The sequence below is a fragment of the Gekko japonicus genome, unplaced genomic scaffold (assembly GCF_001447785.1).
Source record: "Gekko japonicus isolate JY-2015 unplaced genomic scaffold, Gekko_japonicus_V1.1 scaffold730, whole genome shotgun sequence".
NCBI lineage: Eukaryota > Metazoa > Chordata > Lepidosauria > Squamata > Gekkonidae > Gekko > Gekko japonicus.
In genome coordinates this window covers 296,869-310,010 of record NW_015164689.1, presented here as the reverse complement: position 1 = coordinate 310,010, position 13,142 = coordinate 296,869, and the positions used below count along the sequence as shown (strand labels likewise).

Here is a 13,142-nt window from a genome sequence, read left to right as displayed (position 1 = left end):
GGAATGTCCCTCCAGGACCCAGCAAAACGCAGGTGTCCCTTGACTAGCCTGGCATGGACTTGGATGCCAAGCCGATTCTCTCACTTGTTCCGTGGACATTGATTCTTCCCCACACCCCCAGCCACCTCGGAAGGCCTCCACCCAGCATGGGGCTGCATGAGGAGGATTGGATTCCCACCCCAATTTAAGCACAGGAGCAGAACGGGGTGAGGATGTGATGAAGAAATATGTAGATGAAAACCAAAAGAAAACCATGCTTCTTTTAAAAAGGGGGGGAGAGGGGAAAAATAGGAGGCAACACATGTTCAACACTAGGCAAGCGCGAATCCTGACTGAGGGTGTGTGTGTGTGAAACCAGGGCAACTATTTGTGCGGAATCAGCCTAGGTATTTATACACAGATGCTAGAAGTGTCCGAGGTAAAATCAGGGAATTGGAACGCTTGGTGTTGGGGGGGGGGATAGACATTGTGGGTATTTCAGAAACTTGGTGGGATGAGGAAAATCAGTGGGATACAGTGATTCCTGGTTATAAATTATATTGGAAGGATGGGGGGAAGGGTTGGAGGTGGGGTGGCTCTGTATGTCAGAGAGGGTATACAGTCCAGTAAGATTGAGAGGCTAAGAGAATTGTATTTGCTTCTGGAAATGCTATGGGTTGAAATAATGGGTAGTTCCTTGGTGCAAAAAGGATACCCGTTCACCAGCTGAAGAAGAGGTCCCTTCTGAGGGCACATTCCCCTTTTCCGCAGCATGGCGCCCTATTTCCCCCCAACCCTCAAGCTCGCTGACAGTGGCGGGACTCCCATATTCAGAGTGGGACATATCTAAAAAGTTTCTGAGAGTCTTCTCTGTGCGCCTCACTGACTGTCTCTGCTTCTCCAGGTCTGCCACCTTGGCCTCAAGGGAGCAAACTCGTTCCCTGAGAACCAAGAGCTCCTTGCACCGGGCACACACCCAAGACTTCTGTCCAGTGGGCAGATAGTCATACATGTGACACTTCGTGCAAAACACTGGATAGCCCCCAACCCCCTGCTGGCATTCTGGCTTCACAATTGCTTTTAAAAATAATAATTATATATAATTCCCCTTTTAAAACCCTTTGTATTTATGTGGTTCTCCTTGTAGAAGTCTACTTACCTTACTGGGAACCCAAGGAGACTAGGGCCCTGGCTTTCTGGCTCTTCCTGGGCCTCTTACAGAGCCCCTAGGCTAAAAGCCCCTAGGTCAAGAGCCACAGGTCAAGAGAGCACAAAGACACTGCTCATTCAAGAGTTCACAAAGTGTATCCAGCCTCCATAGCTCTGATGGATTCAAGCTTACACAGGTCCCCCATCTCCTCAGGTGGTTAAACAGGCCCTATTGAAGAATCGAGCAGACAGAAGTCTACTGTCACTACAGAAGAACTGGGATGGCAGTACATGAAGGCGCCTGCTTTCCCCAGGGACTCCTTCATCACCATCTGCTGTACACTGTAGTGCCATACCAGGAATGTGGCCAACTGTTGTGCAAATGTACAATGTCCCATGTTCCATAATGCTGGCTTTATCCTCCCCAGCCTTTTACCTCCGTTGAGATTACTGCTGTGAAATGACATTTGACCCATGGTTATTTGTTTTAAAATTACAACACTGAATAGTTCATATTTTAAATTAATGGTGTAGTGTTAAATTAGGATCCATGATTAGGTTTGAATGCCTACTCTGCCACAAAAGCGCACTTGGTGACCGTGAGCCAGCAGGTCTCTCTCCACTTAACCTAACTCACCTACCTAAGGATAAAATGGAGGAAGGGAAAACAATGCTGTGAGCCCCTTGGAGGAAAGTGGCATATCATATACAAATAAATAATGCTCAGAGATTACCCTACAACATCTTCACAGGGAAGAAAATGGTTCCAGATCAAGTTGTATTAGTAAACTTTCTGTCAGTCTTTCATATGTTAAGAACAGTAGCCAGCAGAACAAAAGAGTTTCTTCTCGCTTCAATGAGCAATGCACAAACTCTTAGAGGAAAGCTAGTAATTTTCCATCAAGGGGGGAGTGTTTTAAAGGAGGAATTCTGTCCTTTGTGGGGAACCTGGAAGGAAAAGAAAGCCTTGGTTTAGGAGTGGGAACTCTTTAGGAAGAAGAGAGATTGGATATGGGACTGCCAGAAATGGACTGGGAAAGAGGAGGCCAAGACATAGTCTGTCTCAAAAACAAGTGACTTCACGAGAAGACCAAGGATAACAAAAGGATGAAACAGGTTGTGTAGTTTTAAGATTATTCCTCTTACCTAAGCATCATAGAGGGGTAAGTTTTAGACCCAGAGGAAGAAGACTGCATTTATTCCTCATAGTTTCCTCTCAACTATATGCTTTTCACTTTCATAACTAATGACTACAAATACAAGACAAATTAATCCCCCCCTTTATAGAACTGGTGTTGTGGAGGACTGTTTGGGCCCACATAAAAAACTATGATTACTGAGGTACAAAGGGAAGGTGAGGAGATTTCTCATGGGATCTAAAAAACTCCAAGACATGAGATTCCCAAGACTTCCCCTACATCCCCGGTAATTTGTAGTAGGTGGCCGGGAAGAGCCTGAGGTTCTTGACAAGGAATCTTTGCAAGAGACAAAAATAGTTTCTAGATGACTAAACAGTTTCTCTAAAATATTCTGGTGGAGAGGTAGAGTAAGGTTGGAGAGGTGAACTCATTATGGTCTAGTAGAGGAGGAGGAGGATAAGAAGGAGGAGAAGAGGAGGAGATTGGATTTATACCCCACCCTTCACTACTCAAAGGAGTCTCAGAGCAGCTTACAAACTCCTTTCCCTTCCCCTCCCCACAACAGACACCCTGTGAGGTAGGTGGGGCTGAGACAGCTCTGACAGAAACTGCTTTTTTTTCAAGAACAGCTCTGCCAGAACTACAGCTTGCCCAAGGTCATCCAGCCAGGTGCAAGTGGAGGAGTGCGGAATCAAACCTGGTTCTCCCAGATTAGAGTCCGTGCACTTAACCACTATACCAAACTGGCAAGCTGGTTAAATTTCACATCCACCATGACAGAACGATATGCCTGCTGGGCTTGTTTGGCCATGGGTAATACAGACCAGGAAAGGGCTATCCTTGAAGATCCAGTGGGCTTCAGGGTAGAATATGTAGGGGCCTTCAGGAACTATTTAAGCTCCTGTAACTGGAGAGATCCTGCCAACCTAGCAGTTCAAAAGCAAGAAATTGCAAGTAGATAAATAGGTACCACTTCGGTGGGAAGGTAACAGCGTTCCGTGCGCCTCAGCGTTTAGTCACGCCGGCCACATGACCACGGAAACGTCTTCGGACAGCGCTGGCTCTTCGGCTTTGAAACGGAGATGAGCACCGCAACCCTAGAGTCGGACTCGACTGGCTTTCGAGCAAGGGAGACCTTTACCTTTACTTTAGCTGGAGAGAATGATGTGGTTGGCTCTTCAAAGACCGGGAGCCAGAGGAAGGGACTGAAAGGAATTAAACCCCCATCCCTTCCCTATATGAGGCTTCTTAAAGGGAAGGACTTGGGGGGAGAGGGGAGACATGGAAAGATTCTCTTCTGGTTCCCTCACCTACGGTCATGCTAATTTGCTGTACCAGGCCAACAGAAAATTATCACTACATCTAATATAATATATCTAATATGACAATATAGTGATAGTCTGGCTTTGTGCAGAGAGGAAACTTTGAAATGAGGCTGGTCACAGCTGACAATTAAGACTCTGTAAACCTAAGGAAACACCTAGATTTGCAGGAAAATCTCTAGTTGTTAAAGAATTGGGGGTAAGTCCCCCTCCAACTTAACCTGTGTGATATGTGTGCACATGCACTTTGCCACCCCTGTTCAGACACACCTCGTACCTTTCATGTGTGACCACTGGCTGCTATGCCCAAAGTGGTTAACCTTTATGGTTAACCAAAAGGTATTCACCACTGCTAACAAGCTGCTGTTCAGCCCCTCCCCCCCCAATCCCAACTCACTGGGCATCTTGCCGCATTCCTTCACACTGCTGCCAAGAGCCATTGCCTGTTCTCAGGGCCTTTCTCCGTAGTTGGTTCTCTTCCTCCACACTTTCCTTACCTCACTTTTTTTCTTGAGTAGCAGAAGCCTGAACACCAGAGTAGTATTAAGAAGGGGGGAAATACTGAGTTCTCATTGAAGCAAAACAAACTTATAACCAATATAAGTTTATGGTTTAAGCCTGCCTTTACAAAGTACCAAAGAGGAGTAAGAAGGCTGTGGCTCCATTTATTTTATTATCTTTTGCAGGGGTCATTTCCTGCAGGAGCGCACAGGAGCGGAGCTCCGGCAGTAAAGAGCCCAGGGGGCGGGCACATGCAACAAGCCCCACCCCCTGCTCCCAGCAGCCCTCAGTCAGAGCAAGAAGCAGCCAGGTAAGTTGCAGAGCCCCCCCCGCCCCCCCCCACGGTCCAAAACAGTCCAGTGGCACCTTTAAGACTAGGTCCTGCGACTAGGGCTAGGGCATTTTCGGTGGCAGCTCCTACCTGGTGGAAAGAGCTCCCGGAGGAGATCCGGGCCCTGCGGGACCTCTCTCAGTTCCGCAGAGCCTGCAAGACGGAGCTCTTCCGCCAGGCCTTTGGATAGGACCTGCCGCCACCACTATTCCATCTGTACGCCCTATGCCCTAGCAATTTGACATCTGATTCCCTGGCCCCCAAGGGTGGAGCGTGGTGCTGGACACTGCTCTGAGGATAAGATTGTTGGTAGCTATGTGAGGTTAAGATCTTCCCTTCTTGCTTGAAATTTTCTGTAAATTGTTTATATTTTATTGTAATTTATTGTTTTAAAATTATATGCTATTGTTTTAACTTGGCACCCTGTGCCCCTGTTAGCCGCCCTGAGCCTTCGGGGTAGGGCGGGATATAAATGTAAATATAAATAAAATAAATAAATAAATAAATAAAGTTTTATTCAGGTACAAGCTCTCCCTCCTCTGCGAGGACAGATCTGCATGTTCCCCCCCCCCAATAGCTAGCAACCCAAAACAGTCAAGTGTGCCTTCTGAAACTTCTGGTGATATCAGAGGGTGTGGCATATGCAAATAAGTTATGCTAATGAGCTCCTGCCCCTCTTTTTCTACGAAATGACCCCTGTAATTAAGGGAATACAGGATTAGCTAACGTTCCTTACTTTACAGACACCCTACATTTTAAAGTGTGGCTCTTGCTTTCCCTAATTCACGATCCATTTTACTTTCTAGTAAAGAATGGCATTTATTTGTAAAACACAGCTTCCTCACAGCACATGTCACCTCAGTGTTATCTCTTCAGTTTCTTTCAACATGTTGCTTCAGCAGCCCTCACAGTGACATCAGAATAAAGACAAACAGAATAACTTTGCATTCAAAGGTGAATACAAAATAACTGTTTAAATCTGTAGATGTTCACTGATGGGACATTTTGGCCAGCACATCTCAATGTATCATTGGCACCAGCTTCCTCAAATCCTCAAAAAAGAATGACCGTAAGTTGCTCCCTTCAACTGCTATACGCCTCCAGACTGATTTGAAAAGACATACTCCTTGTGAACAATACAGAGTGCGGCACTTCAAGGATAATGACCAGAAATAACCCCAGAGCCAACAGGCAGATTGTCAAAGCAGATTGCTTCCTTCCCTCCCTCACACACACACACATACACAGAGTGGAAAAGCTCCTGCAATGCTTTACAGGTGCCAAGATTCAGGGTGAATTCGCCTATTCTCTTTAGTCTTCACCTGCTTTTGGCTGACATAAAATCCACAGATATGTAACCCAAAGTAACTGGTACCATATCTTACCAGTGCATGTGCATCTGACTATATGCATGTACAAGCCAGAGAACACCCTATGTATAACAAAATTATAGACTCTGAAACAGAACATGATTCCATTCTCAGCTCTAAAAGCACCAACTTTTGGACCTAGAACATGTAAGGCAATAATGGCCAGAGTGATTGTGTGCAACAGTGACAGGCACTCCAGGTGTGAAAGCCAGTGGTCACACATGTAAGCCATAGCTTTGCAGGCTCGAGGCTGGAGTTGTACCAAGGTTTGACTCTGGGATCTGTTTTTCAATGCTAAGCCACAGCCCCACAACACAGAGGCAATAACAGGTAGGGAGCAGGGTTCCCTCTAAGCTGAGTTAGTGTGAGCTAGCTCACAGTTTTTTAGCTTCCAGCGCAGACATTTTTGTCTCAACTCAGGAAGGACAGCTCCAGAGCAAACTAATTTATGCAGCAGCCAAATCGATTGCTCACAACTTTAATGCCAGTGGCTCACAAAGTAGAATTTCTGCTCACAAGACGCCACAGCTTAGAGGGAGCATTGGTAGGGAGCAGTGTTCCCTCTAAGCTGAGTTAGTGTGAGCTAGCTCACAGTTTTTTAGCCTCTGGCTCACACATTTTTGTCTTAGCTCAGGAAGGATGCCTCCAGAGCAAACTAATTTATGTAGCCAACTCTCTCGCTCACAACTGTAATGCCAGTAGCTCACAAAGTAGAATTTTTGCTCACAAGACTCCACAGTTTAGAGGGAACACCGGTAGGGAGTGCCTCTGAGCACATGCAGAAGGCCTTCCCGTCACCACGGAACACCCTTATGGCTGCCATCGTTCCCCCCACTCGTTTTTGGGGAGAGAGCCTCTTCTCCCTGTAAAGATCTGTACAGAAGATCCCTTTCGTTTGGTTACGAAGGTTCGTGCCTTAGGGGCACAGTTAGCATGCACTTTGGCTGCTCTCCTGGAGACTGTGGTTTGGGAAACCACAGACAATAATTTTACAGCGGAGCGCCGGATTTTCTTCTATCGGCTGCAGCTTTTTTTACTCTTTTGCCATAACTGAAACAGGAGCTCAGTGTGTGCGCGAAGGGGGGCGGCAACCATCCGTTGCAGAACCCCCTCGCCTTCTTCCCACCAAAACCGGCGCCTGTGCAGAACATCCTACAGGGGAGGGGAGAAGGGGAGGGGAGGCGGAAAGCGACGCAGCTGTTCACAAAGCCACAGCCTCCTCCCCACACGTCGTCGTCTTCTTTTTTGCAATCCCCCTCTTGCAGCAACCACCTCATCTACATCCCAAGCAGCTTCTTTTGAATTGAGTCTTCCTTGCAGTTGCAGGCATTAATTTAAAAAAAAACACCACCGAGCAAAAAGCCGGCCCCGTGCAATTCAGTGCAATCCCCCCGGCCTCGTGGCTCAGCCCCACCAGGCCAACCCAGCCCCGAAACGCCGTTCTTTTCAAAAGCAGGTGCCCGGGAACAGCGGGAGAGCGAGCCGTCCGCCTTACCGTGGCGTCTTCGCCGGCATAGTGGCTAATCACGCGCTGCCCGCCCGGGTGCCGCTTGACCCAGCGGCTGATGTTGTACACCTTCCGCTCGACCACCAGCCACTTGTCCGCGCGCAGGCTGTGCTTCTGGATCTCCTCCCACGAGTAGGAGGGCAGCTGCGCCTCCCGCTCGCCGCTCTCCTCCCCCTGCTCCCCGCCTTTCCCCATGGGCGACCCGCGCGTCTGGGTCCGTCTCGTCGGATCGCGCCTGGCACGTCGGGCTTCCCCCCGGATCCTGCAGGGGGGGGGCGGGCGGGCTGCAAGGAGCGCGCGCCTCTTGCCGGCTTCAATTCATCGGCACCCTCGCGCGCGCGCCGGCTCTTTGTCTCTCCCTCCCTTGCCCGCCAGAGCCTCTGCGAGTCCCCCGGCTCTGCTACGCCGACTCTGAGGTGGTGGTGGTGGTGGTGGTGCCCCCCCCTTCTCCTCCTCCCCCACCCCGTCCGCCCTCAGGCCACACCGACGGACTTTCCCCTCTCGGATAATCCCTGCGCCAGTCCGGGGGACCTCAGGCTCCCTCCCTCCCTCCTTTCCCTTCTTAGCATCCCCGCTCCATGAATCACCGATGAGGTTTCCACAGTAATCAGCAGAGCTCCTCCGCCAATCCCCGTCGTCCCCCGACCAAACCGCGCTCTGCCATTGGCTGGCGCTGATCTTTCGAAGGTGAAGGCCAGCTGGTTTCCCAGCGTAGACTTGAAGAAGCTCTGAGAGGGTCGCGGAGGCCACCGACGGGCTTGGACGGCGCAGTAGCTCTATAGTCGCAGAGGCAACTGGTGGTGGTGGTGGGGGGGAGTTCTCGCCATCACGACGGACTGATCTTGGCCTGCAGTGGTGGGCATCCCTTCTCGGGGGCGGATTAACCATTAAACAGAGGAAGCACGTGTTTAGGGCACCAGGGCCAAAGGGGGCACCACAAAGTTGGGGAAAGGGTGGAAAGAAAAAACAAATGAAGATTTGTTAAAAAAAAAAAATTGATAAAACTAGTGCACATTGATCATGGTGCACCCTAGGGTTATCTTCTGTTTTTTGTTGGCGAGGTGCAGTGTCCATAGCCTATGGCACCAAGATTGGTGAGTGCTTAGGGCACCAGTGAGCCTCAATCCGCTCCTGCCTTTTTTTTTATTTCCAGTGGGCTCAGAAAGAAAACTGCCATCCTTTAAGGGAGTGAACTTTTAAAAAATAGACTATCAAACGTGGAAATGCAGTGCAAATTTTCTCCTCGTGTTCTGTCGGTATTTTGGACAGCAGAAATTAAAAGTCAGGCATTGCCTCCTTTTGTCCTACATAGTATTAACAAGTATAGGATTACAATCATATGCTTTTATTTCCAGATTACAGGGGTTAGGGTTGACCACCACTTAGTCCATAGGATTCCTGCTCCATTCTTGTTGATGGTACAAGGGGTTCATTTTTCACTAAAAGGAGGCCAAACATAACCCCTGCAGTTTAGAAATTGAGACATATTGCTCTTTTTAAACCAGATTTGTTGATAAAATATAGGCCAAAAAGTACCAAGAGGTTGTGTTTTAATCTCTGCAGGATTTCTGGAGCAAAGCGGGGGGAGTGGAAGATATGTCAACTGAAGCTGTTTGTCCTAGACCTCTCCAAAAGGAAGGGAATCCCTGTTTCAGCTCCTCTGTGTATCACTGCCTCCGGCCTATCACATCAGTCACCAGCATTCTTATTTTGTTTAAAATATTCATTAAAAAGGGGAAAAAATGATATATAAATGGAAGATGACATTGGACTCGAAAATGTAACTAGCATACTGGGACACTCCTTACATACCATGATGAGTAAACTGATTGAAAAGTGTCCTTGGGAAGCTGACAGTGGGGGAGGCCTGTGTGCCAACTCTAACAGAGTCTAGGTCAATCACAAGTCACATTTTCTGCAAGAGTCTGAAATTTTGCTTTAGTACCTTGTCTCTGAAGCAAACTGTCTCCAACTAGCCATCCTTGGCATGGGGATGAGTGGAAAAATCCTGTTTACTCCTAAAACAAGGAGGAGCCACTTAGAAAAATTCTTACATGTGATCCATGCATTCAAAAATTCTCACATGTGGTGCTTCATTTGTGTACATACACATGTGGGTGCTTGTAGGAATTAGTGGAGCCCCCCCCCCAAAAAAAATTATACCTACCCCAGGCCCCATAAACCAACTGGGGAGCCCTGGAAAAAAAGTGTTAGAATTTCACTGTTTGGTTCCTGTTTGGTTGGGGGGTGAGGTTTTTTGCCCGGTCCGTGAGGCGCTCAGGGTAGCATATATGCAGGGGTAATTTCCTACAGGAGCGGAGCTCCGGCAGTAAAGAGCCCAGGGGGTGGTCACATGCAACAAGCCCCCCCCCCTGCTCCCAGCAGCCCTCAGTCAGAGCAAGAAGCAGCCAGGTAAGTTGCAGAGCCCCCCCCCCCAGCTCCCTGGTCCAAAACAGTCCAGTGGCACCTTTAAGACCAGGTTTTATTCAGGTATAAGCTCTCCCTCCTCTGTGAGGACAGATCTGCACGTCCCCCCCCAATAGCTAGCAATCCAAAACAGTCCGGTGGAGCCTGAGTGGTGGGTGTTGCCTTCTGACACACTTCCGGTAATGTCAAGGGGTGTGGCATATGCAAATAAGTTATGCTAATGAGTTATGCTAATGAGCTCCTGCACCTCTTTTTCTACGAAATGACCCCTGCATATATGGTTATCATCGCCTCCATTTTATCCTCCAATGGGAGTCTAGTGGACCTTAAAAATGCACACAGTTTTATTCCAGTGTAAGCTTTGCTGGACTAGAGCCCACGCCATCAGATGCAATGTACTGGGTTCTTAACAGGCAGACATTTCTGTATGAGATCTGTGCCAGCAATCATATCTAAGGTTGCACTGATTTCTACCGGTTCCCCCCTCTCTCTGCAAATCCCCAGCTGGCTATTCCTGAGGGTCTACTACTCTCTCTTCTCTGGTTGATTGGGGCTGGCTGGCACAGGACTTGGGAGAAACATGGGAAAAGGTACTGGTACTCAGTACCCTTGAATACCATCACAAAAAAAGCCCTGTATGAGGTTATAGGGTGGAAAAAAATAAATAGCAGGATCAAAGAGCCATGGAATTGAAGAAGTACAGGGTGACCTGTTATTATGTAAAATTCAAATGTAAACATTTATGACCCTGCTATTTATTTTCCCCCCATAACCTCATATATAAATATCTGCCTAGTGAGAATTCCCTGCCTTGCCTCTCACATAGTACACTCTAATCTACAACAGTCTATACTGAAATAAAGTTCTGTTAGTCTCTGAACTGCCACTCGTCTCCTGTTTATTTTTTCTGCAACAAGCTAACTCGGCTACCTCTCTGTTGTGGAGGACTGTTGTGGAGGTTGTATTATCTTCTGCATATTAACAATTAGTCAACTGAATTTGTGGATGTGTGAAGGGCCATTCAGATGATCTTCCTAGCCACCATTCCTTAGAGATGTATAGATATTATCTGGAGGACTGGCAGTACAATCCTAAACAGACTTCTACTTCTCTAAGCACATTGTCTTCAATAGATTAGTGTAATGGTATTTAGGATTGCTCTGTGGATGTGTTAAACTAGTTGAGATGGGAGGGCATAACATGTATTTACTCACATGCAGGGGTCATTTCGTAGAAAAAGCGGTGCAGGAGCTCATTAGCATAACTTATTTGCATATGCCACACCCCCTGACATCACCGGAACTATGTCAGAAGGCAACACCCACCACTCAGGCTCCACTGGACTGTTTTGGATTGCTAGCTATTGGGGGGGGGGAAACATGCAGATCTGTCCTCACAGAGGAGGGAGAGCTTATACCTGAATATCTTGGTCTTAAAGGTGCCACTGGACTGTTTTGGGCCGAGGGGGGGGCTCTGCAACTTACCTGGCTGCTTCTTGCTCTGACTGAGGGCTGCTGGGAGCAGGAGGTGGGGCTTGTTGCATGTGCCCGCCCCCTGGGCTCTTTACTGCCAGAGCTCCGCTCCTGTGCGCTCCTGCAGGAAATGACCCCTGCTCACATGTTTCCACCATTCTTATATACAACAGGGAAGTGTGTGGGTTTTCTCTCAAATTCCACTACTATATTGTGCTGCGGTCATTATTTTTATATTTCTCATTTGTGTAAGATGAAGGTAGCATTTAATGCCTGTTTGACTACTTGATTATGCTTTCTGACATTTTCTGTATACTCCGTGCACATACCAGTCATATTCTGCAAGCAATTTTTACAGGCATTGCTATCCCCAAATTCTCTTACTAGTGACAGAGTTTTCTTTACAGGCATTAATTACTTCCTAGAATATATGTCCCTAAAAAGTATGTAATCCGACTCTTATGTTCTCTGCCACTGAAAAATCATTCTTTGATCTCTGGATGGTGATGTAATGTATGATGGTTTCCCAATCCCTAATAGAAATACAACTTGACTAAAACATGTGCAGAGCCAAATGCAATTGACTTTAGTTTCTTATCTCTCTTGCTGTAAAATTCCTTGCTGTTTACCCAGAAAGATCTGCTATGCACGGTCACAGTTATCCGTGCTGGAGCGAAAACACTTTTACTAAGGTTCTTGTTGGGCACAGCAACACCTTTTTTGTTGTTGTTCAGTCGCACAGTCGAGTCCGACTCTTCGCGACCCCATGGACCAGATCCCGCCAGGCCTTCCTGTCTTCAAGCAATACTTTAGGGGCCAAATTATCCTCTTGTTCATGGCAGCATTCCAAATAAGACAGGCTTAAGGTAAAGGTAAAGGTTCCCTTGCTCGAAAGCCAGTAGAATCTGACTCTAGAGTTGCGGTGCTCATCTCCGTTTCAAAGCCGAAGAGCCAGCGCTGTCCAAAGACATTTCCGTGGTCATGTGGCCGGCATGACTAAACATCAAGGCGCACGGAACGCTGTTACCTTCCCACCGAAGTGGTACTTATTTATCTACTTGCAATGTCTTGCTTTCGAACTGCTAGGTTGGCAGGAGCTGGAACTAGAGACGGGAGCTCACTCCGTCACGTGGCACACTCGGGTCTCGAACTGCTGAACTACTGACCTTCCACAGCCTGCAGTTCAGCTTACTGGGCTCTATATTAAGGTCAAAAAGACAAGCACTGGACTCTGGTCTCTCCTGATAAGGTTTGGCATGCAAGCAATCACCATTTCTACTGCTGCTTTGAAATAAATGCATGACTTTCTGCATCAGCTAAAGTGCTATGGGAAGTGTTTATATGATAGATCTATTTCTAAAACTCCAATTGCAGACTAGTTCATCTGTTTTTAATTAATTAAAATTGTTTCACTTCTTTCCAGGGTGTGGAAATGGGGGAAAGAAGAACTTGAGAGTGATATTGTTTCATGTATATGTGAGCTGTGACATTAATAATGCAGTCCTAAGCAGAGTTACATTCTTCTATTGAATTCAGTAGGCTTAGAAGGATGTAACTCTACTTGGATTGCATCAGCCTATTTTGGCCTTCAAGGCTCAAAGCAGTTTCATACATTAGTATTGCAGGGAGTGCAGAAAAGAACTGTAGGTGACAAGCCCAATCCCTTTTTCCGTTTATTGTATAATGGATGTCTTGCAAATCACCTATGGGGAGAGAGAAGAACTTCTTATGAGAGTACAGTTTGTGCATCTCCCTGTGAACTACATGTATGATTTCTCCATTTACACATTGCCCTAAAAGTATAAAATCACCTATTTGTCCTCAGGATTTGTTGTGACTTCTTTCCAGAGCATTCCAGTGTTTGAATCAACTGGAGCGCCTTCCTGCTAATGAATACGGGGCACAATCCACCCCCAAGTTCTCCCGCATAAGCCCCAAGTTGAAA

The 13,142-nt window shown here is 47.3% G+C and overlaps 1 protein-coding gene across 1 annotated transcript in view; it reads right to left on the bottom strand.

The window, feature by feature from the left end:
* The window catches only part of FADS2 (fatty acid desaturase 2), a 64,321-nt gene extending 56,805 nt beyond the window's left edge, over window positions 1-7,516 (bottom strand). The window contains exon 1 of the mRNA XM_015409378.1: window positions 7,287-7,516. Within this exon, the coding sequence (XP_015264864.1) occupies window positions 7,287-7,493 (207 nt within the window). The 5' untranslated portion in view covers window positions 7,494-7,516. The remainder of the gene's footprint in view (window positions 1-7,286) is intronic.
* Window positions 7,517-13,142: the final 5,626 nt, after the last annotated feature.